General features: G+C 34.1%; 1 protein-coding gene and 1 pseudogene across 1 annotated transcript; both read left to right on the top strand.

The window, feature by feature from the left end:
- Window positions 1–5712: 5712 nt before the first annotated feature.
- On the top strand, window positions 5713–15525 carry LOC110710832 (annotated as a pseudogene).
- On the top strand, window positions 13450–14949 carry LOC110710831 (aspartate aminotransferase P2, mitochondrial-like). Its single transcript, XM_021889174.1, has 3 exons — window positions 13450–13536; window positions 14120–14314; window positions 14815–14949. The coding sequence occupies exons 1-3, from the start codon at window positions 13450–13452 to the stop codon at window positions 14947–14949; spliced, it is 417 nt and encodes a 138-aa protein (XP_021744866.1).
- Window positions 15526–21070: the final 5545 nt, after the last annotated feature.

Here is a 21070-nt window from a genome sequence, read left to right as displayed (position 1 = left end):
ATTTTCGAAACACATCCATTTGAGTATGTAGTAGGCACACTAACGCAGCATATCATAAATTAATAATATCATTACATAGTCTACATAACTCAACCTTTGCCCACATTTACTATTAAAATCAGTTGAATATAACCCAATTTAATTATTTTAACCAAAGCAGTAGCTTGCCACTTTATAGTAAAAAGATCTAAATTTTGTTAAAATATACTTCTTCTGTTATTTTTAGTTTACATGTTTCTTTAATTATATTTGTCAATATACATTTTCAACCGTTTATATATCTAATTATCGATAAACAATAATTATAAAAGGTTGATATTTTGAAAATATATATCGTGACGTAATCCTACATAAATCATAAAACGGTCAAAAAAAAATGTATAAATAATATAAAATTAAAACGTGTCAACTAGTAAAAACGGAGTAGTATAAAAGATTATTTTGAAAAAAAATATAATTAAAAAGGAATCTCGAAGAAGTAGGCAAACGTGTATGAAAACCAACCATAGCAATCAAGCGAATGGGAAAAGACCAGAAAAACGCACACCTAAGAAAGCCAAGGGGACGCCTACACATGGAGGTAGCACACAGTTGACATTTGACACCTAACAGCAACTCACCAACTCTGCCTTTGGTTCATCCAGCCAATGTACCAGTCTCCTTCTATGCACCTCTCTCTATTTACTCTACTATTTTTATTACACTTGCTTCTGCCTTAACCATGAAGTAACCCCACCGATATATACTGACACGCAAATTGAGACATTTTATTAACCGAGGGTAACTAAGATAATACGAGGAAAAATAATAATGTTTACGATAAGCGCGTGTAGTCAAAGAAGAAGTGTTGCAAGTATTAAAAAAACTGAGAAAGTATAAAGTAGGGATTAGATCATCAAAATAAATTTTTGAGAGGTGATTAAATGAATCAATAACTTTTAATAGATATAATAAGTCTCGTAATTATTGACATAAGTACAAAAATGTCATACTAAATATCTAAATGAATACTTTTATTGATTCATAAACAATTTTGCCATCTTTTTTTTTTTTTAAATTTTTTTATTTTAATCAAGGTGATATACGATGGCTTCCTTAAACTAAGTCATATAATGTAATACCCTGCAACAACAAACTACATATTATCATGTGTATTGCATATATAGCATGACCCCTATGCCAGCGCAAGCCTTTGTTGCCGCGCACAGCTCCTGCTATTGTGCGTGCTTTGTAGCTCCCCAATTTCACTACCATTTCAATATTTGGATTCGGGTCTGTGCCCGTACCAAGATGTTGCACGCGCCTGCAGTTGTACTCGATCACAAGTCACACCCGTTGTAAAAATTATTATTAATGAATTATTATACTACCTTCATCAGATGTTATGTTTAACTATGAAATATTTTGTATCTCACAAATAATATCTCAAAATAGCACATACCATTTAACGGAGATAATAAATAAGATTGTTTTATTTATTTATTTCACTTTGTACTACCCTACTAGTTGAAATTATCGATTCACCGTTTTCAAAGTTGTTAAAATGCATATGATATCACATCTATCCATCGATTGTTGAGTCAGAGCTATTGTGTGTCATTTGGGCTGGAAACAAAGTCCTACGCCATCCTAGTTGTAGTTTGCTAAAAATGACATCGTCCCAATATATACTTGAAGAAAAAGGCAAAAATATGGGGAAGTTTCACACGTGTTGAATTACACATGGAAGCGTCACAAAGAAAAAGAGTAGGTCCAATGTCTGACTATCCAACATTAGTATTCCTTGTGCTTTCCATTTTTCCTCCACCAAAAGGCACGCCGATGCATGCATGTGGGTTTAATGCATTCATTTACTGATTTTGAGATAAATGACTAGCATTATAGTAGGGCTAACTCATTCAGATTCCATTCAACTAACTTTAATCAAAATTGAGATAATGATTTATTCAGTGCTGTTGTTTGGCATTTCATAGTATATCTAGATTTAGGCCCGATCCCTTCCCAAAAAAAAGAAAAAAAAAAAAATTTAGGCCCGATTGAATAGGTGAGCTAAGACTCCGGCTTTCGGATTCAAATCCAGAGCTAGTTAAGTTGGATTCTTGTATTGAGCCAAGTACAAGCTATTGATAAAAGAGAGCACAAACTCAAGTGGAAGTAGACCTGGCAAACAGGTTGTTCGGGTCGGGTCGGTTTTGTGTCAATCGGTTTCAGGTCGGGTCGGATCAATTCGAATTTCAAGTTAAGTCGGGACAATTCAGATTTCGAGTCAGGTTCAGGTCAATGATTATTCGGGTCGGGTTGGGTATTAGGTCAACACTTCGGGTTGGGTTATTTCGGATCGGGTCAATCTTCTGGTCCAAATGTTCGGTCAATCTTCGGATACAGTTGTCGAGTCAAGTTATGGTCTGGTCATATTTGGGTCGAAACTTTGAGTTAGGGCATCAAGCTCAAATAGTTAAATTTATTATTGTTATTGTTATAATTACTATTGTTTTTAATAAAAAAAATATAAATTTATGTGTTACTCTGTAACATCACTGTTATTATTGCTGAGAGTTATTATAATATTATTGTTTCATATATATAATCACTATCATTGATTAATTAGTCAGAAATTCAAATTAGTTCGAGCTTGTTCTCTTAACAACTTCACCTTATAAAAATAAGTTTAAGGTCTAAGCTAATGACTTTAAATAAGTTCATATTAGTACATATAAGTTACTATAAGCTTATAAGATCTAATAAAGTCAATAAGTTCCAATAAGTCAAAACAAGATCTAATAAGTTCTAATCAAGGAAATTTCAATTTTCCTTTTTTTTAATCCAACCGGAGAAATAGGTCTAATAACAAGATTCAAAAAGTTTTAATAAGTTCAATTAAGTCTATATGTCCAGTAAGGTCTATTAAGTTCTGATAAGTGCAGGTCCAATTGTAACACCCTAGAAATTCCTTTCCTTTAAATACCTATATTATTCTTTAAAATATGATTTAGGAATATCTAAGATATTATCGCCACCGTGAAAACGGCTAAGGCAATTATCAAAGATACATAGCGGAAGACTAAAATCAAAAACTGTTCAAAACAAGTCAACTCAAAAGTCAACCAAACAAAAGTAAAGTTAAAACCAAAAGCAAACAAAGTCAAATAAAAATCAACCTACAACTTGAAACCATTAAAGGCCCTTATTAAAACCAAACCGAAACCCAAAACTTGATGTTAATTCCACATATAAATAATCTCATATAATTAAAGCATAAAACACATCGTAACTAATGAAAACTAGCATGATTCGCTCTTCACTCATGCCCTGTCATGATATGCTTCAATACCTGAAAAACTTATCTCTATTTGTTTCCACTACTCTCCATTAAAAATAGGTCATCATAGGGCCAAGATAAAGACATGGCCAAAACACACAAACACACACACAATCAGCTAAGTTGAGTATATAAGCGTAATTTAACACACTAACATGCTTTCACCTATCAACACACACTTACCTTAATGCACCTGCTAACAAACACACACAACATTCAACATGACTCTTCAACTAGACACTAAATAATTTATTTAGCGTTGATCATGCATCGAACGAGTTTCCAACTCTACCTCCCCCAAATAAATTGAGGTTAACTGACACGGGAGCTAACCGTGCCAGCACAAAACCACACATAGGTGGCGGAATTCCAGCGCATAATAATAATAAAAAGGAATGTACAGCGTCCTGTACTCCATTAGAAGTTATGATCAAATATAAAGTCACATAACTCCCCCCATATGTTCATACTCAAGGTATATACGTTCCAAGAGTTTTGGTGCGTAATATCTTTCACTTTACGTTATTTACATATTATTAGATTTGGTGATGACTCTCAAAACATAATAATTCAATCAACAATAATTATTCAATCAAACATACTAATTTAATTCTTGTATAATTAGTGACCACATAATATTTAATATTGAACCCTTTTTAAAATCTACCTCAGTGTCAAAGACAACTTAAACGCATAAAGCGCCACAAATACTATCCCTCGGTGTTAAAAACACCTTAAGTGCACTAAGGCACCAAAATATAATTTATTCTTCGTGTACATATACACTTATATAGCTCCTTTCCCATGCTTATAGCATCAATAAAAATTATATGAACCATAATAAAATTCCTTTTCAATATTCCAAGTCAAATTAAACATGTAGTTTAATTAAATATGCATTTCAACATGCCATAAATAAAAGTGTGGTTCATACAAACACGCCAAAAGATAATTTTCCATTCCATAAACCATCACAAATAAATCATGCTTCATAATTCAATCACCAACATCAATAATCCACAATTCCAAACATAAACCTTAGCATGATACTACTTGTAATTAATTTAAATCAAACCTAGCATAATACTACAAAACCAAAGTATGCTAAGTACGCGAACGTACCTCAAATAAGCCCTTAAAGTAGCCGATTACACTACAACAATTCCCGAATCAAGTCTCTTACTTAAAGGGACAATAATACTATATTAATTACCCTTGTATACACAATTTCCAGCAACTTAAACTCACTTTAAATAACTTATAATAATCTAAAAATTATTTAAAACCCCCTAATTAAACTCCTTTTTAATGGGTAATCACACCCTTTTGTTAAAATCACAATTATACTACTTTAAATAAAATTCCACCATTTCAAACTAATCAAAAACCCTTTAAAACTTCATCAAAATACATATCTTTGTACTTAAATTATCCATAGAAACATTAAATTACCTCTTACCCTTTTAAACTCAAGGATAAAATTTAAAGCATAAAAAAAAAACTTCGTTAAAAATAAAAAACTATCCGAAAATCATATTTAGAGGCTGAATTTGGCCACGAGAGGGTGGTACACACTACCAAGGTGGTGATTATATCTTAAAACGTTGTTTCCACATGAAAAACACTAAATTTTTTTTATCAAAATCGGATGAGTTCAGAACCTGGTCGGGATTAAAACGGGATTAAAATTAACGAACGGAAATCTAAATATTAAAATACGAATTTACGTGTTCAAAATAATCTGGAATTAAGTTAAACTAATCAGTAGTTATAATCACCAAAATTTCAAAATATCAAAACTATAAAAGTCCTAAATCAATTGTTCATAAAAACCTTAAAATCATAATTTTCAATAATTAAAACCCTAGGTTATAAAATTTACAAAATCTGAAAATTATGACATTTATAAAATCTGAAATTATAAAGTTTAATCATAAAAATACAATTTGATACTAATTAAATTAATTTCAAACAGTAAAATCAAAACCCATAAATCAATAATTAAAATTACACAAATTAATAAAACAAAGGAGAAAGAAAATAAGACTAACCTTTTTGTGTGGGAAATTTTTGGGGATTCATGGGGCATTTATAGAGTAGAGAGTGTAGGGTTAAATTCGGGCTTATAAAAATGTGGGCTTAAGTTATGGGATAGGGCTTAAGTTATGGGTTTTGGAATGAGTTATTCCAATAAAAGTATGTAGGAATAATTTACATTCTCCAATAATTAATAAACGTTTGACCCAAAATATATTTTACTTTTATAAAACCTTATATTTAAAATACATTAACCCTTTATAATATTTAATTAAAATACATTGAGCCTTTAACGATACATTTTATTAATACTTAAATACTTTAAAAAAATACGGGGTATTACACCAATAACGTGCATGGATTACAGCGTACGTAAAAAATGGAAAAGAATTTAAATGTAACACTAATTTTTTTTTTTTTTTTTTTTGCAAATTGCAGCCATTTAAAGTTCGTATTTTGCAAATTGCAGCCATTTAAATTTTTTTTTGCAAATTTCAGCCCAAAAGTTCATATAAATTGTAAATTGCAGCCCGATTCAACTTTTTCATCGGTTTACAAGTTGAAAAATTTTCAATTAAGGTTTTAGGGCCATTTTAGTTCTTAAGGGTCCGAATTGAGCTCAGAATTAGCAAAAAAATAATGCAAGTATCTCGTTTTGCGTAACAAAAGTGTATCAATTTGTGGGAAACTGTAAATATGAGACACTTACGTTATTTTTTTGCTAATTCCGAGCTCAATTTCGGGTCCTTAAGAGATAAAATGACCCCTAAAACCTTAACCGAAGATTTTTCAACATGTAAATCGATGAAAAAATTGAATCGGGTTACAATTTACAATTTATACGAACTTTTGGGCTGCAATTTGCAAAAAAAAATTTAAATGCCTGCAATTTGCAAAATACGAACTTTAAATGGCAGCAATTTGCAAATTTTCCAAAAAAAAAGAAGAGTAATAGTAATAATAACAATAAAAACTTCCGATAAGTGTTTATCATGATAAAGTAATTAAGCCCTAAATTAGCTAACTAGGTTATATTGAGTATCTGTTTAATTTTCAAGTCAGGTCATTTCAGATATAGTTCGGGTCTTTTCAGATTTCAGGTTTCTTCGGGTCAATTCAGATATCGGGTCACTTCGGTTCGGGTCAATTCGGGTATCGGGTCAAGTTCGGGTTAACTCCACTTCGGGTCGGGTACAGGTCGGGTCAGCTTCATGTTTGGGTCGATTTCAGTTTGATGTTTTCGGGTCAATTTCAGGTCACGGATCGGGTCATTCGGGCCGGGTCAAGATTGTCAGCTCTAAGAGGAAGTACTAATGTAGTGTTGGTTATGAATTTTCAAATGCATAACAAATACTAAAATATTAAAAGTCATATGAAAAAGAAAGAAAGGAAGAAATAGAAAGATGTGTAGGACCACTTCTAATTGTACCACTAAAAGTTTATATAATACCATTAGTTATTTAGTAATACTATATATGCACATAGTTAGTACCACTAAATGCATATGTAGTACCATGAATGCATATATAGTACCATTGAAATATTCAATGGTACTATTTGATCACCCAGTGATACTATTGATCACTCGATAGTACTACACTAAAATCAAGTACTAAATTACGTGCAATTACACTCTTACCCCTCGTTATGCAATTGTTCTTAATGGGACTCTCTTTAAAAACTCAAAAGGGTTCATTATAAAATTATTTAGTAATACTTTATATCTTGGGTACACCGCCCAATATATACGTTTACCCGTTTTTTAATTTTCCTATTAAAAAAAACTAAGGGTTCGTTTGACATTGCTGTGGTTTTCTGTTTTTTGGTTTTTTGTTTTCTAAAAGTATATGATATGAATCTCATAATTAATCAAAAATTATATAAACTTATTAAAATTATAATAATTTTGAAAATTGACAACAGAAAAGTGGAAACACCTTTTTCTTGTTTCCTGTTTTTGGTTTTTGGTTTTCAAAAAAAATAGGAAACTAAAAATCAAAACCGATGCCAAACAAGCCCTAAATTGTTTGTATTTTTTATTTAAAATGTTAATGATGTTAGTAGTGATAAATATTAGCCCTTTCAAGAGATGAATTTTGGATGCTCATATCGAATACATCATCGTTGTTTTTTTTTTCACTTGCTCATTTGTAATAACGTATTTTTTTCCGTTGTTTATAATTTTTATTTTAAAGTATAAGTGTACAAGTTGATTACTTTGTGTTTTTAGATTAGTTGTATAATTGTAATTTAGGTTGAATTTAATAACTTCCGACGGAAGTTTAAAATGCTTGTTTTTTACCCAAACATAACATTTATCTATAACCCTTCTAAAAGCCCCAAGCACCAAGGCTGTAGCAATTTTACTGTTCCTTATGAACAAAAAATTGACATTTCTGCCCTCCCCTGCCCTTAGTACCCTTCCTTGATTGACAGGGCTATTTTGGTCTTTTCGGGTTCCCTATTTCTCTCTCCTGCTTTTGCTCCTCTCATCCTCACTCTTCTCCTAAGCATCCTCAAATTTCTCTCTCTCTCCACCATCATTGAAGCGCACTCTGAGTTCTCCATTGAAACGCACTTTGAGTTCTCCATTGAAGCCTACTTTGAGTTTTCACTTCTCTGAGGTATAATGTTTTTTCTAAGTCGATTTTACTTGCAAGCCCCACCGAGGATGAACCCAGGTGGAATGCTGATTTAGGGAAGGTAATTGCTTTTTTATTTGTTTAAATCCTTAATTTTTAAATAATTCATGTTGATTTTAGTTGTTTCTTGTTCATTCTTCATCCAGTATTTCTAATTTTTGTTATTTTCTTCAGATTAATTAATGGTGCTAATCTAATATTAGAGACAATTATTGATCGGGATCGGGTTGTCCTTCAGTTTTCGGTGGGTCGCTAATTCGCAAGACCCACATTTCTTGCTGTTCCTACAGCTGGTCTTCAGGTAGCCTTCCCTCATTTGTTTGATTTCAGATCAGAATAATTTATCAGGTAGCATTTAGATTGATATAATTTGATTTCTGTGGGTTTGTGTGGTGTGTCATTGTGCTGCTTTTTTCTTTTTTGCTGCAGATCGAGGCTTGTGATAGCTCAAGCAAGGCTCACAGTGTATTCTTAGCCCGAAAACCCAAGTTTCTATGGATTTTGAATCGAACTAGAATGTTTCTGAGGTTGTGTTCACTTTACTTTGCAATCCTTCCTCTTGTGTTTATGAGTTTTGTTGATTATTACTGATGAAAACTGATTGTTCATAATTAAATTTGATTTTTTACCAAATATGAAGATAACTATTTTTATTTATGATTATAACGAACTTTAAATTTGAAACGAATGCCTTGAACTAGCCAACAAGCAGAACTAGATTGTTGACTCTTCTTTCCAATGTGATGCTGATAGCATCGTGTGGTCTACATGTTTGTACAGCAATGGATGATAAAACCATGAATTTTGATATTGCAGACCTCTCATATATTTCAATTTATTGTCTGCTACTACATTTCTCCTGTTTAATTTCAAGTGTACAGCTTATGGGTTGAAGTTTCAGGCCATGTGTATTTGTATAAATAGCTACTGGTCATGTGAAATCAAATGCTTGGTATTATACATGTGGGAGTATGTATTGATGGGTTGCATAGTAAAATTAAGCGTGTGTGTATATTTCTCTCATTATAACCCAAAACTCGATTGTCTAGGTTCTTTCTCTTTAGATTTTTGTTGTGTTTTTTAGATGATTCTCTAATTTATTGTTGTTTTTTTTAACCAGTGACCGTTACTTTTCGAATTCGGAAGTTGTCGCCGGAGATGATTTGGAATCTGCGAAGTCCACTAATGTTTCCAGCGAAGAAAAGGATGCTTGGGTTTTCGATGGTGTTGAAACCCTTCTATTTAATTTACCTTATTATGAGCATGGATATGGGTGAGATTTTCTGTATTTTTTGCAATTAAATTGATCGTTTGTTTTATTTTAGTTTAATTAATTGGAATTATTCATAGGATTTGATTTTCATTTGATAAATAGACAACACTGCTCATACTTCATAGTTCAGACGTACACCCTAAACTATACAATCTACAGAAAACAAATTCTTGTACACTGTTGGGGAAACTTATATAGTTGTGCTGCTTCAGAATTTGAAATCTGAAAGTATTATCAAACTAACCTAGCATAGAATTATGGTTTTCACACTCTTTGTTTTGAAGTCTGAACCAAATTATCTTTTACTTGGGCTTTTTGTTGGAATCTGGATGTCTGATGAAACGTTTTTACTCTTAAATCATCTCCTTACCCAAAATCCATTGAGCTTGAAGGGTGTACATGGTATTCCTAACTTGTATCTAGACATTTTAAATTTAGTTATATTTGTAAGAAGCAACTTGGAGTGACGAAGCCGATTTCTATGGCGGGACCTTCTGTTGTTGATTTTCAGAAGACTCGGGAATTTGAGAAGGTTTGTTGATTTGATTCTTGAATTTTTTGTTTTAATTAGGGTTTCTTGTTTATTTGGTGGTAGAATGGCAGACGTAGTTGAGCTTGAGCATCTTCTTATAAACGGAGATGGAAGAAATAAGTTTGATTTGTGCCAGGAATGTTAATGATTGTTAAAGAAGAGGGGCTTAAAAATGTAAAATTTGTTTATGCGGGTACCATAGGTGGGTTTGGTTAACATGATTGTGGTGAATGGGACACAAAAATGACAGAGAAACATGTATGAAGCATTTGTATTGTTGATTTTGAATCTTAAAGTTAGATATGTATCTTGGTTTCTATTTAATGACATCTCATTTGGGAAGTATTAATTTCATGAGTATTATATGGGAAGATGTAATAAGCTATTCATTTATTTTTTTTATTTATTTATTTATTTATTTTTTATTTTAAAAAACGGGAAGCTATTCAGTTCTTTAACTTTCATATTTAAACAAGAAGTTGTAATTATGTAGACTTAAAGTAAATAGATATGCAAGGTTATCTTTCTCAACTCTGTTTTATTATGGGGTTGGAAACTTGGGATTGAATCTGTTATCTAAACATTCAATGACCAAGTTTGTTCCTTTCAACTGTGCTTGAGTTTCTATTGTAGTGGCAGTTCTACAGCTTTGCTTTGCCAAAATAGTTGTCCAGTTACTTTGTGTGACTGTTGGCGATTCTAATTCTTTAGCTTTTATACTACGTATTTGATATTGTTCCTCATTTTATTCAGTGCATAAGCTCAAAATCAATTATCCAGTACTGACGAATTCAACGCTTTAGTTCTAATCAGTTGTCTTGATTCTTTAGCTTCTTAGTTTGTTCTCTTGTTCAAATTCCGTCTAACTATGGTCTTGTATTTTCTGCATCTGGTGTTTGTTAGGCTAGAGCATTGCTTGAATGGCATTGAACATCGCGATTTTGCGGGCATTGTGGAAGTAAAACAACTCCCAGGGAAGTTGGTAAAAGAGTGCAGTGCTCAAATGAATTGTGCAAAAGGAGGATATATCCTCGTGTTGATCCAGTATGTTGATGCCAGTCTCTCATTCATTATGCAATGCAGAAGCACTGTTTGAACAAATGGAATTAAATTCTTCCTGTTGTGTGTCCTGTTACCAGGTAGTCATTATGCTCGTGATCGACAAGGAAAATGACCGTGCACTTTTAAGCAGACAGCCGAGATTCGTACCTAGAATGTGGAGTTGTTTAGCTATTTTTTTAGAGGTTAGTACTCTGCAGAAATATGATGACTCCATACCTCATTTGTGATACATTTGTCTTAGCCCGGAGAGAGTTTGGAAGAAGCAGTGAGAAGAGAAACATCGGAGGAAACTAGGATTGAGATAGGAGAAGTTGTATATCATAGTTCTCAGCTATGGCCTGGTAAGTTCATTTGGAGCTCTGATGTTTGAGTAAAAGTCATCTCCTATTTAACTTTTTTTTTGGTTGTTGTTGTCATACTGTAAGTCTGTAATGAATTAATGATCATAGCAGATAAATTTCTGCAATCAGTTTCTTGTCTTAGCTTAACAAACTTTAACTTTTGACCTTTTCCAGTTGGGCCAAGCAGCATGCCCTGCCAGTTGATGGTAGGCTTCTTTGCTTATGCGAGATCTCTTGAAATAACTGTGGATAAGGATGAATTGGAAGGTATGGTTTGCCACATTTTCTCCTATTATTATATTATCTTTCTTTTGCCTTCCTCATTTGGACATGAAACTTAAAGTAGGATCTCAATACTTCCTTTATTACTTGATGATTTTTTAGACTACTTATAGGACCTCATTTTATTACTAATAAGTAAAAATAAATAAAACTATTATAACTTTTTGGTTAATCTCAGTATAATTTTAATATATTAACTTTATATATATCTTTTTTTAAATAAATTAGGTATTAAGAGTCAAAGTTATTCGTTGGTAATCATGAAAGTCATAACGATTCATGTATTGAGAAATAGAGGAAGTATTATTTAGGTAAGAACTTACAATTAACTGTTCTATACCTGATTAATGGATTGCGACTAGCCAAATATCAGCTTATATCTAATCTATTTTACGTCTCTAATGTATGTATGCGGTTGTTTAGATGCCCAGTGGCATAGCAGAGAAGATATCAAGAAAGCTCATACATTTGCTGAATATGAGAAGGCACAAAAAACAGCTGCTGCCAAGGTAGAGCAGATTTGCAAGAGGGTCACGCAGAGTCAGAACCTCTCCTCGGACTTCAACACTGAAAGCGGAGAGCTTGCGTCCATGTTTATTCCGGGGCCTTTTGCAATCGCCCACCACCTCATATCTACTTGGGTCAGTATGTATTGATGGGTTGCATAGTAAAATTCAGCGTGTGTGTATATTTCTCTCATTATAACCCGAAACTCGATTGTCTAGGTTCTTTCTCTTTAGATTTTTGTTGTGTTTTTTTAGATGATTCTCTAATCTATTGTTGTTTTTTTTAACCAGTGACCGTTACTTTTCAAATTTGGAAGTTGTCTCCGAAGATGAGTTGGAATCCGCAAAGTCCGCTAATGTTTCTGGCGAAGAAAAGGATGCTTGGGTTTTCGATGGTGTTGAAACCCTTCTCTTTAATTTACCTTATTATGAGCATGGATATGGGTGAGATTTTCTGTATTTTTTGCAATTAAATTGATTGTTTTTTTATTTAGTTTAATTAATTGGAATTATTCATAGGATTTGATTTTCATTTGATAAATAGACAGCACTGCTCATACTTCATAGTTCAGACGTACACCCTAAACCATACAATCTACAGAAAACAAATTCTTGTACACTGTTGAGGAAACTTATATAGTTGTGTTGCTTCAAAATTTGAAATTTGAAAGTATTATCAAACTAACCTAGCATAGAGTTATAAATGCGTGTGCTAACCTTAAAATGCTGCCGTCACTGACCTCAAATTCAGCAAGACTGGACCACCCAACAAATATATGCTGTGAGGATCACCTAGCATGAACACTAGAATAATATCAAAGTTGATATTATTGAATTTGGTCTGAGAGTGAGGATCACCTAGCATCAGTCTTTGGATGCACACAGGAAGAACTGACCTTTGTCAAGAGCAATGTTAGCCATTCTCCCCTTGGTGAGCTATGTCAAGGCATGACTTCTCTATCTTGGTAATTAGTTAATAATATACTCAAGCTGGACGAATCCTCTTTTGCCTTTGCTGAAACATTTACTTGATTGATATCTTGATTTGAATGAGATGTTAGTTTTTTATATTTAGCTACATTGGAACCTTAGGTGCATTGTTCTAAATGTAGGTTTTGATTGTCTGTTTTATCTCTGGTGGTCAATTGATATTAGAGAGTTCTCATCTAAGTGACTATTAAGGCTTAAGAATATGAGCATGTGATAGTGTGATACTGCAGACTCCTATATCTTCTACCATTATACGTGGTCTTTAGATTATTCAAATAAGTGAAAATGATTTATTTTGTATATTTTCAGGTTTGGCTTCTATTTGATCAGTTGAAATCGAATATTCTTCTGATAATCACTCATCTATGCACTTTGTATGTTTCCTCTTTAACTGTGATGCAAGTAGTATATATAAAGATTAGTTAATCAGTAATATCTTGACGAGCAACATAAATTGTGGTAGGCATGGGGATTATTGGGGGAAGCGTTGAGCAATTCAATATGAATAGAATGAATGTGAAGTTATCGAATCGTTATTGTATATCGATTGAGGTACTATAAGTAGTGAGAATAACAACGAGAAGGGTTCTTTATTCAGGATGAAGTGGGGTAATTTAAATAAGTACAGGAAAGTGGAAAGACTTCTACTCTCTGATTTATGAGCTAAGGGATGTTTACTTTGTTCATTTGATACTTCTCTGGCTTCCATTGTGTTAAAAATTTGATCAGGTGTGAATAGAGGTCAGTAATCTGTATATAGCTTTAGCATGTTAGTGTTGACTCATTATCACAACAATTAGGATTTGAATCACTGGGAATCCTTTACTTAATTCTTAGGAGGAGAGAGAGAGAGAGAGAGAGAGAGAGGGGGGGGGGGGAATCATGATGCATATTGGACCACGTTATCTTAATTTCATGCTGAAATTGTTTCTTTGAGTGTAATGATACTGGTTAGCAATGGCCAAAGTTCATGGATGATTCTGAACTTTACCATAAACAATAAATCTAATCATTTTAGGTTAGGGGAAGAAGATGGGTGGATTGGAAGGTTTTATTGGTTGAGCTTTACCTAAAACAATGTTTTAATCTTCAGTGTATGCTTATTGTTTTTATGTGTTTGGTCCTCCTATTGCAGTCTTTCAGTCGGGTTAGCATGGTTGCCATTGTCAATGTTTATCGTTTTGATGGTATACCAATGGCTTCTGCAGTCCCTATTTTAGGTGTTTCAGAAACTTTTAAAGCGAATATGAATGAAAAGAAGCTCAATCTTGGTGTTGGAGCCTATCGAACCGAAGAACTCCGGCCTTGCGTACTGAATGTTGTCAAGAAGGTCAGACTTGGTCTTTGTGTGTAGTATGTAGAAAGGCCTTTTTGCTGATTGAAATAATCTTCATTTCCATGAATAATCTGCTGGATTTTCAAATGATTTTAATCATTAAAGAGCTTAAAGGATACTTGTAATGTACTACTGAGTGCTTTTATCTTCTATTGCTTTGACATTGTGATCTTCATGGTGATGTGACTGTCTGGAATAGGACAAAGAGCAAATGTGATTAGTCTTGAGTTTCTTTAAGGGAAATGGTAGTAATAAGAAGTATTTTAAGATGATTTATTACTCTCAAGTCTCAACACTAATTTTTTAGGTTAATTCCAGTGTGGGTACATGTGGCTTCAAACAATATCCGAGGATTTTGATCTGCTACTTTATTTGCTTATGCTTTTCTGATTTTGTAGGATTTTTGCTATTTTATATTTTGATTAAAGATAATTAATGTGGGCATTAAAATAAATAATATGTTCTGATTATGGCTTTCTCCATTATAAAATTAGGTGGTGTATTGGAAGGATGAGTTTGGCTTCATGTTCATAGGAAGAAGAAGAGATTTCGATTTGAAACTTGCTGGATGCTTGCGGATGGAGTTGAGGATGTCATCAGGAAGGCTTGGGAGGATTCGGGTCACTTAAGTATGCCTAACAAATTGCTGCAGGTGGCGAATGATTTGACAGCATGGAGTAAGGATAATATGTCCATTTTATATAATGTTTTACCCCCGTCTCTTGGTCGTTATTAGTAGTGTTTTTGGCTCTTTCGGGCCACTTTTATTCTAATTTGTGTTTTCTAGTGTTTTCGTAGTTTTAGTTGTATTTTACAGGAAAGTGCACTCTTGGAGCATTTTCCCGGGCTTTATGGATCAACTACGGAAGCTAGAAGGACACGACCACTTTTGAAGCCCAGGAGCGGTGAGAGTCGATGATTAAGGGCTCGGTAATTGGGATCCCGAGGATTTGGACCGAGTATTCAAGACCCGAAGAGGAAATCCGAATTGGGCCGAGAAATCAAGCCCAATCAAAGTCCGAGCCTCAAAGTGAAGCAAGGGCACGATCGGGAAACCTCTAGCACGATCGGGCGCGACAAGGCATTGGTCCGAGCGTTTTTTCCTGTCAAAATTTGGCGCCGTTGCCGGGGAAACGATTTTATTTTTGTTTTTTGATTATATTTTTGTAGTCTAGATTATCCCTTTTTTGCCTCAGAGAACGTTAGTTCTTTGAGGCAATTCTCATATTTGTCTTTAGTTCTTTGTTTATGCCCAGGTGTTCCAGATCAGGTTACATCCCATTCGACCCTGAGATCGAGCGCTCTTTTCATAGGCAAAGGAAACTCTACAGACAAATTCTGGCGGGTTTTGAGGACAACAGTCGAAGATATCCTCTCTCTGATTCTAGTGACACAGATATTCCTTCAGATGACGGCCCAGAAGAAACTCAGTGACTACTCACAACCGAAGCTCACAGATTTCCCGCACCTTACTCCCACTTCGGCTCTAGATGGAGTTCAATTTGAGATCAAGCCCCAATTTATCACTATGATAGAGAGGAAGCAATTCAGTGGAGCTAAGGGTGAAGATCCTAATCTTCACATCGCAGACTTCTGTCAATATTGTAATACCATTAGACAAGCCGGGGTCACGCAAGACCAAATCAGGGAGATTCTTTTTTCTTTTTCATTATGTGGCAAAGCTAAATTATGGTTTAATGGCTTGAATAGAACTGCACTTGGTATTACTGACTGGGAAACTCTTGCTTTGAATTTCTATAATAAATACTATCCTGAAGAGAGAACAACGGTCCTAAGGAGTGCTATTCAGAACTTCGCTCAAGAGGCCAACGAAACGTTATATGAGGCTTGGGAGAGGTTCAAGGATCTATAGAGAGAATGCCCCCACCACAATCTAGCACAATGGCAATTAATCCAAGCATTCTATAATCACTACTACATAAACGAGAAAATGCAACCCCTAAAAACCGTTACAATAGGGCCAAAAACCGTTGAAATAGACCTACTGCAACGGTTAGAGGACCGTTACATTTGCAGCCATTGCACTAGGTGTAATGCAACGGTTCATTTAACCTAATGCAACGGTCCTATACCATCAACCATGAACCGTTGCATCAGAACCTAATGCAACGGTCCATGTAACCTAATACAATGGCTCTTTCAAACTCCTATAGACCGTTGCAACAGATCTAATGCAATGGTCTTTTAGTTCTAGTGCAACACCCATAACATCCTATAGAACCGTTGCATCATCATTATCATTATTATTATTATTATTTTATTTGTTGTTTTTCGCTAAAATTGATAAGAAACCAATATATAAATACAAACTTAGATATTTATATTAATAAATGCTTGTTATATTACATTTTTATCCAAAAAAACATTATTACAATGAGTCAATGAGTAAAGTAGGAGCATCTCAATTACAGAACAGTAGCAGCATCGAAGCTGACCAACAGCAACATAGAAGCACGAGCAGCAGCATCAATGAGGGTAAATTTCCATGGTAACAATCTTCCTCATCACTACATCATACATGTTTCTCAAGGCATTGGTCAACACGTCACCATTATTGTAACTTGAGGAAAACGATGAGTACCCAAAGAGGAAGTTGATGTAGTCATCCGTGCCCAAGGAAAGGTAGAATATTGAGGAGCTCATGAATTGGTGTGCTTCTTGTTCACCTAGTTTTAACTGCAGCAGTTGAATTGGATAGTCTCAAATGCTTGCCTTTCCTGCTGGTTAAGGGACAGGAAATTTGGGATGTTCGCAAAGGGGAGGATCGTGGCTTGAGTTGATCTGTAGTTGATCCTGCCGAGAATGTTGGTGTGTCAGTCTTCTTGGCTGCATATACATGTCACTCAAATGTTACTTTAAGTATCGGAAACTACCAAAAAAATGAATTCAGATGAAGATTTCATGGTACAAAAGTTCATACATTGAGACATTTAATGAGTTAACGAGTTATTAGACAGCATATCAAATGATCAACAAATCCAGAAACCAAATTTTACCAAAAAAATCACAACTAAAGGTATTAGCACAAAATAAGAAGTAATTAGAAATATAAAGACCTTCTATACCAAAATAGAAATCACAATTTATTATTTTTTTTTTTTTTGAGAAATAACGTCAACAATTATAACAAAAGTGAACCTTTAATCAAAACTCAAAAAGGACAAATCACTATATACTACAATACATTATCACCAATTTTTAATGTGAGATCTATTATTAAATCAGGAAAAAAAAATTATGCATGCATGATCATTAAAAGAGTAAAAAAAAAAACAGCAAATTTGCATAATTTAATTTCATCAAACCATCCAAAACAACAACTAAGACAGAATAGGCAAGGTGCATAAAGATGCATGAAACAGTCTACAAAGTGGAGCAAAGAAAGAAACTACTAACAGTGCTTACATAATGCCCCCCCCCCCCCATTTAGCTCAAACAAATTCCATAATTTCCAGAATATGACTAAACCATGTATGTAGTATATATCAATAATTCTTCTGTTCCAACACACTCCATTACTCAAAAATCTCCCTAGAGCCAAATGGGAGACAGATTGTAGGATAACTTAATTGAATTAGCATACTCTAGAGCCAGGTACCTGCTGACACTAGAGAAAGAAGAAAATGAAACCATGATTTTTCTACTAGTGTTCATTCTCATTCCAACCCAAACAAGTCATCAAGTATGAACACCAGCCAAAGAAAGGTATGTAAGGTGTACATTAAATAGAATGGATATGGAACATCGCTCATCAAACCATACAATTCTGTTTAGTCACCTTATAAAAATCTAAAAAAAGAAAAGATCAAAGCCACTAATAAGTAATAACTAATAAATTTATATAAGGGCTAATTAGTTCCAATAAGTACCTTATTAAAAAATAATCAATCAATCAAAGCCTTAATCCCAAAAGTGGGGTCGGCTAACATGAAAATAAGAAATCTATAAATTCAAATCACAACTACAATAAGTTCAAATAAGTTTTGATAAGTTTAGATAAAATTAGAAGCATTTCTGTTCTTTTCACCTTACAAATATTAAATTAAATAGAAATAAGAAAAGTTTAAAGCCAATAAACTTAGGCCAATTGGTTCCAGTAAGCTGTTGCAACGTACCCTTGACTAAAAATACAACGTGATATGTAGAGATATTTGAAAAAACAGATGTAGAACAAGGAAGATTAACTATTGTCTAACTCTAAGTCTCTAAAATAGTAACTCGTCATAAAGATTTGACAATGGTGCACACAAACAATTAAAGATTGAAAGAAAAAATTCAAGCACGTACACCCAACTAGAAACCATCACAAAACCTTAAAAATCAGAAAAGTAACTGAAAGATAGAAACCTTAAAAATTAAAATTACTCAATGATTCAATCACATTCCTTTTAAAACCCATCATAATGTCTTACACAGATTCCGTGAAAATTAAAAGTTAAGCAAAATACTAGCATGCAAAAAAGAATCCAAATTCAAGCATACAACACAAATTAAACTGCATAAGTATAACTTTACCCTAATTTCTTGTAGCTAGTGCAAATTCTAGGATTTTTCAATCTCAATCAAAATAGCTCTATGGAAATTCCCAAATACCAACTTCATGTTATTCAGAAAATTCAATTTTATACCTATTATTATACAACCAAAAAATTAACCATCAAAAAGTGAAATCCAAAACCCTACAAAAACTTGAATTAATTGAAAAACGATTCTCGTGTAAAATTAACCAATTCTAGAAGTAATTAAGCAATAAAATTCTAGAAGTAATTGACGCAAAGCTAAATAAATCAGATACCTAACCTCAAATTTCTTATTTTTGGTTCAAATAGTTTTGAATTTGTTGTTGTTGAAGACGCACACACATCGAAATGAATCGATTAAACGCACCCAGAAACCCTAACTTCATTATTGTAGATTAAAGACATATACGGCGGCGACGATGATGGTTGTCCTCAGTTCAAATTGATGCTGGTTGTAGGAGGGTAGCGATGATTGTTGTCGTTGTAGATTCCCCATGTACTGCTGCGATGAGAGAGTTAAAAAAAATTAAAGAAAGATCTAGAGAAGAATGGAAAGAGAGAGTGGGGCGGAGGCGGATGCGGCGACGGTATAGTAAAGAATGATATAGAGATCTATATGTGAGAAAGAGAAGGCAAGACTGAAGGAGATAGATTAGATGAGAGAGGAGATATGAGAAAGGAGAGAGAGAATACAAAGACGTGGCACATGCTAATGAGTTATACGGAGTAACTAATGCAAACGTTCATTATAAAGCCGTTGCAATAGGCCGAAAATACGTTGCATAGGTTATTTTAAAATCGTTATGATAGGAAAATATTTCGTTGCATTAGATTTATCCGTTGCATTAGATCGTTGCGTAAGATTTAACCGTTGCATTTGACCGTTGCTTTTGCTCGTTTATGTTGTAGTGAATGGACTTGGAAATTCTTCTAGATCAGTGCTAGATTCTGCAGCTAGTGGGAGGTTCATGAATTTAAATGTGGACGACGCAGGACAGGTTATCGAAGACATGGAAATACGCAATTCCCAATATGGGAATCCGAGAGGGTTTGCAAATAAAGGAAAACATAATGTCGATTCCGTATCCTTTTTGCAAGCTCAATTAACGTCTATTTGTTAAAAATTAGATAATCTTACTGCTGCTCCTAACTCTGTAGCTAATGTTCCTGCTGTTGCTAACAATGAAGCTTTTTGTGAAAATTGTGGAATTGTAGGTCATTGGGAGCAAGATTGTAGGAGCTCTATGGAACAAGTTAATGCCTTTCAAACCTATAGGCAGAATAACCCCTATTCCAATTCCTACAATGCCGGTTATAAAAATCATCCTTATCTTTCGCACCGGAGCACCAATGTACAAAATCCTCCACCTCCACAACAACCACAACAGCAAACCCCACCACAGCAAAAATATTATCATCCTAATTCCGGCCAGAAAAGCCAGGCATCACCCTCATCACCTTCTGACCCTGCCATGACAGAAATTAGAGCAATGCTTACCAATATGCAAAAGCATATGGAGAGTAGGGATGCGCAAATTGATTCTATCCTAGCCCATAATAAAATCATGGACAATCAAATTGCACAACTTTCATCTACCCTACAGTCCCGTCAGCAGGGAGCTCTACCATCACAACCTATCCATCCTACAGATCATGCCAATGCAATCACTCTAAGGAGTGGTTCACATTATGATGGACCTCCTATGCCAAAGGAAGATAGACCAGTTCCTGATCTAGATTCCTCTATACCAAACGCTAATCCTGCTAGCCCTGCAGAGCTACAAATAGATACTAACCCTACTAATGTTTCTGTGCAGGGTAAATCGCAGGACAAGGGAGGAGATGTGCAGAGCCCAGTTATCAAGCTTCCATTCCCTAATAGACATCTAAAGATTAAGCTTGATAAAAAATTCGGTAAGTTTTTAGAGGTTGTGAAAAACCTGCAGGTAACAGTTCCTTTTACTGACTTAATCACTCAAGTTTCTGCTTATGCTAAATTTATGAAAGACATTCTGACTAGGAAAAGGGCCTGTAATGAAGTAGAAACTGTAGCTTTCACAGAGGAGTGTAGCGCTCTATTGCAAAACAAATCCCCTCCTAAATTAAAGGACCCCGGTAGTTTTTCTATCCCTTGTCACATTGGGAATGTTTTTATTGATAAAGCTTTGTGTGATTTGGGTGCTAGAGTCAGTGTCATGCCATCGTCTGT

The sequence above is a fragment of the Chenopodium quinoa genome, unplaced genomic scaffold (genome assembly GCF_001683475.1).
Source record: "Chenopodium quinoa cultivar QQ74 unplaced genomic scaffold, ASM168347v1, whole genome shotgun sequence".
In the NCBI taxonomy this organism is placed as follows: domain Eukaryota; kingdom Viridiplantae; phylum Streptophyta; class Magnoliopsida; order Caryophyllales; family Amaranthaceae; genus Chenopodium; species Chenopodium quinoa.
This window is presented reverse-complemented; position numbering and strand designations above follow the sequence as displayed.